At 35.6% G+C, this 2,229-nt stretch overlaps 1 protein-coding gene across 1 annotated transcript in view; it reads right to left on the minus strand.

Annotated features, from left to right (window-relative positions):
• The window catches only part of PTAR1 (protein prenyltransferase alpha subunit repeat containing 1), a 24,842-nt gene that overhangs the window by 15,362 nt on the left and 7,251 nt on the right, over nt 1-2,229 (minus strand). Inside the window, exon 3 of the mRNA XM_009995011.1 lies at nt 3-36. Within this exon, the coding sequence (XP_009993313.1) occupies nt 3-36 (34 nt within the window). The remainder of the gene's footprint in view (nt 1-2; nt 37-2,229) is intronic.

Consider the following 2,229-nt stretch of genomic DNA (forward strand, 5'->3'; position numbering starts at 1 on the left):
TCAGCAGCAGCAGGGTACACGTGATATCTATCAGCTCTAAAATGATTGAACAAAGACATAAAGATTAGTCATGATTCGAATACAGCAGAGTTCTCTCTGCTCTCCTTTATCCCATCCCTCCCCAAAGTGTCTCCTCCTCAGGCTACTACATCCACAGATGCCTAACTCTGCAAAACACTGCTGTTTCATTCCATAATAAATGCTAGCTTAGTTTAAGAGGGAGCAAAATCTGCCATGTCCTCCCTTTTCATTACTTAGAATAATGGTTTTCTGTCTTGCTAAGCACTCACATCTAAATTTGGAGCTGGAAATTTCTGACCTCTCCCTGTACTGCTACAATCAAACATACAGTATGCCATCGGCAATGGATGGCCATTGCATAAAATCCTTGAGCATTCTGTGATTTAAATTACAGACATGCTGTATGTCATAAACAGAGATTTTTTTCAAAGAAAATCCAACAATTTTAAAATAAAGTAGTACCATTAAAAATATACCATACTATTCCAGTACACGCCTGAGCTGCAGATGGCTGCCATGTACTATAGTGGTACAAGAAATACACATACTCTACAAAAACCTCTAGCTAGGAAAATGAAACACCATAGTCATGAATTAAGATCACAAAATAACTGCTACCTAACTGCACAGGAAACACTTCAAAATACATTCTGAAGTGTCGGCTTCGTTTCAGACTGAGGTTTTAAGGACAATTCACTAAAAAAAGAACAAACAGAACATTTGTTTCCATCCCTGCATTTAAAGACTGCACAGAATGCAGAGTTACTGCAGAGATTTATACGTATTGCACTTATTTCTAATGATGTTGAAAAAAACAGACTGAGGTATATGGTTGCAGAGAACAGAACAGTAATTTCATTGTAACATAGGCCTTCCCTTTGTACTCCACTGCACCATTTGAGCAGTTTTGAGTCCCATCAGGGTAACAGTGGGGGCATCGATCTACTAAGGACTGTCAGTGCATTACTGAACACCAGTTCAGTCAACCTCTCCTGCAATCACAATTCTGACATTTACATGCTAATTTTGCAATTGAGAAAGAAGGAACTTGCTTCAAAACTGAACACGGTTACCCAGGCTTTTACTGCCAATGAAGTTTGGCTGCATTCACTTCCATCACCCTGCATTTAACATACTAAATAGTTTGTACTCCAGGTGATTTTGGGCAGATAAAAAGGCCCTTTGTTGCTTTTTAAGGATAAAAAAGGAAAAGGAGTGTATCTCATGGAACTAGATCTCTGGTTAATACAGTTAATATGATTGTAAAATGAAAGTTTATAAAGTCAGTGATTAAATTCAGTAACGGAGTAAATGAATTAAAAATGCAAAGGGGCCATGGCTTCATGTATGTCTTTGAAGCAAAACTGTGAGAGAAGTTAATATTTAAGTTGGTCAAAAAGTGAAAAGCTTCATATTATTACTGTATGACCGCTTGTTCATTGATGTCCAACAAAGTAATTTTGTGTTTCCCATAATTTTCCCATTTAGGAGGAACATGTTATGTCATCATTAAATGCAGGGGGAAAAAAAATAAGATTATTCAGTGTACTCTGTTTGTTTTGCACTAAGCTGTTCTGGTGATATTTTAAACATTACCTCAAGGACCTACCTTAACTTTCTATTTTCATTAGTTTTACTTGAGAAATTTTTTTCCATTATGAAAGATTTCCTTTTAAACTCCTCTTCTTTGCCAGTGAATAAATATTTCTCACATGTGCAAAGCTTCTTCCTAATTTGTTTAAATTTGCAAAGCTTTTTCTTTGACATACCCAACCCCTGCAACAATAAACTAACAATTACTTCATCTCTGATAGATTAATTGCGCAATTGAAATATCCAGGATTACTCACACATGTAAAATTATACATCCACTAAGCGTTTGCTGGCTACTACTTCATTGACAACATTTAACAAAACATCAGTTTAAAACTGTTAGCTGCCATTGTTTCATGTCGATTTTCAGTTTCACCTTCTCGAAATATTCGTAGTTACTATGTATTTTTTAAATATCTCAATTTTACATAGCATGAATATTCATGATTAAAGGCTCTGACTATTCTGCTATTATTATCTTGTGTCATAAACAACCCACACAAATTGCCTTTCAAAATGCAATAGGCCAAGGGCTAATAATAACTCTTCCAAGTTAACATAAATCTTTACATCAAACTCAAAGTACCTACTATGTGGTAACTGAGTTCCTTCAAG

This window comes from Chaetura pelagica, unplaced genomic scaffold (genome assembly GCF_000747805.2).
Source record: "Chaetura pelagica isolate M959 unplaced genomic scaffold, ChaPel_1.0 scaffold330, whole genome shotgun sequence".
In the NCBI taxonomy this organism is placed as follows: Eukaryota; Metazoa; Chordata; class Aves; order Apodiformes; family Apodidae; genus Chaetura; species Chaetura pelagica.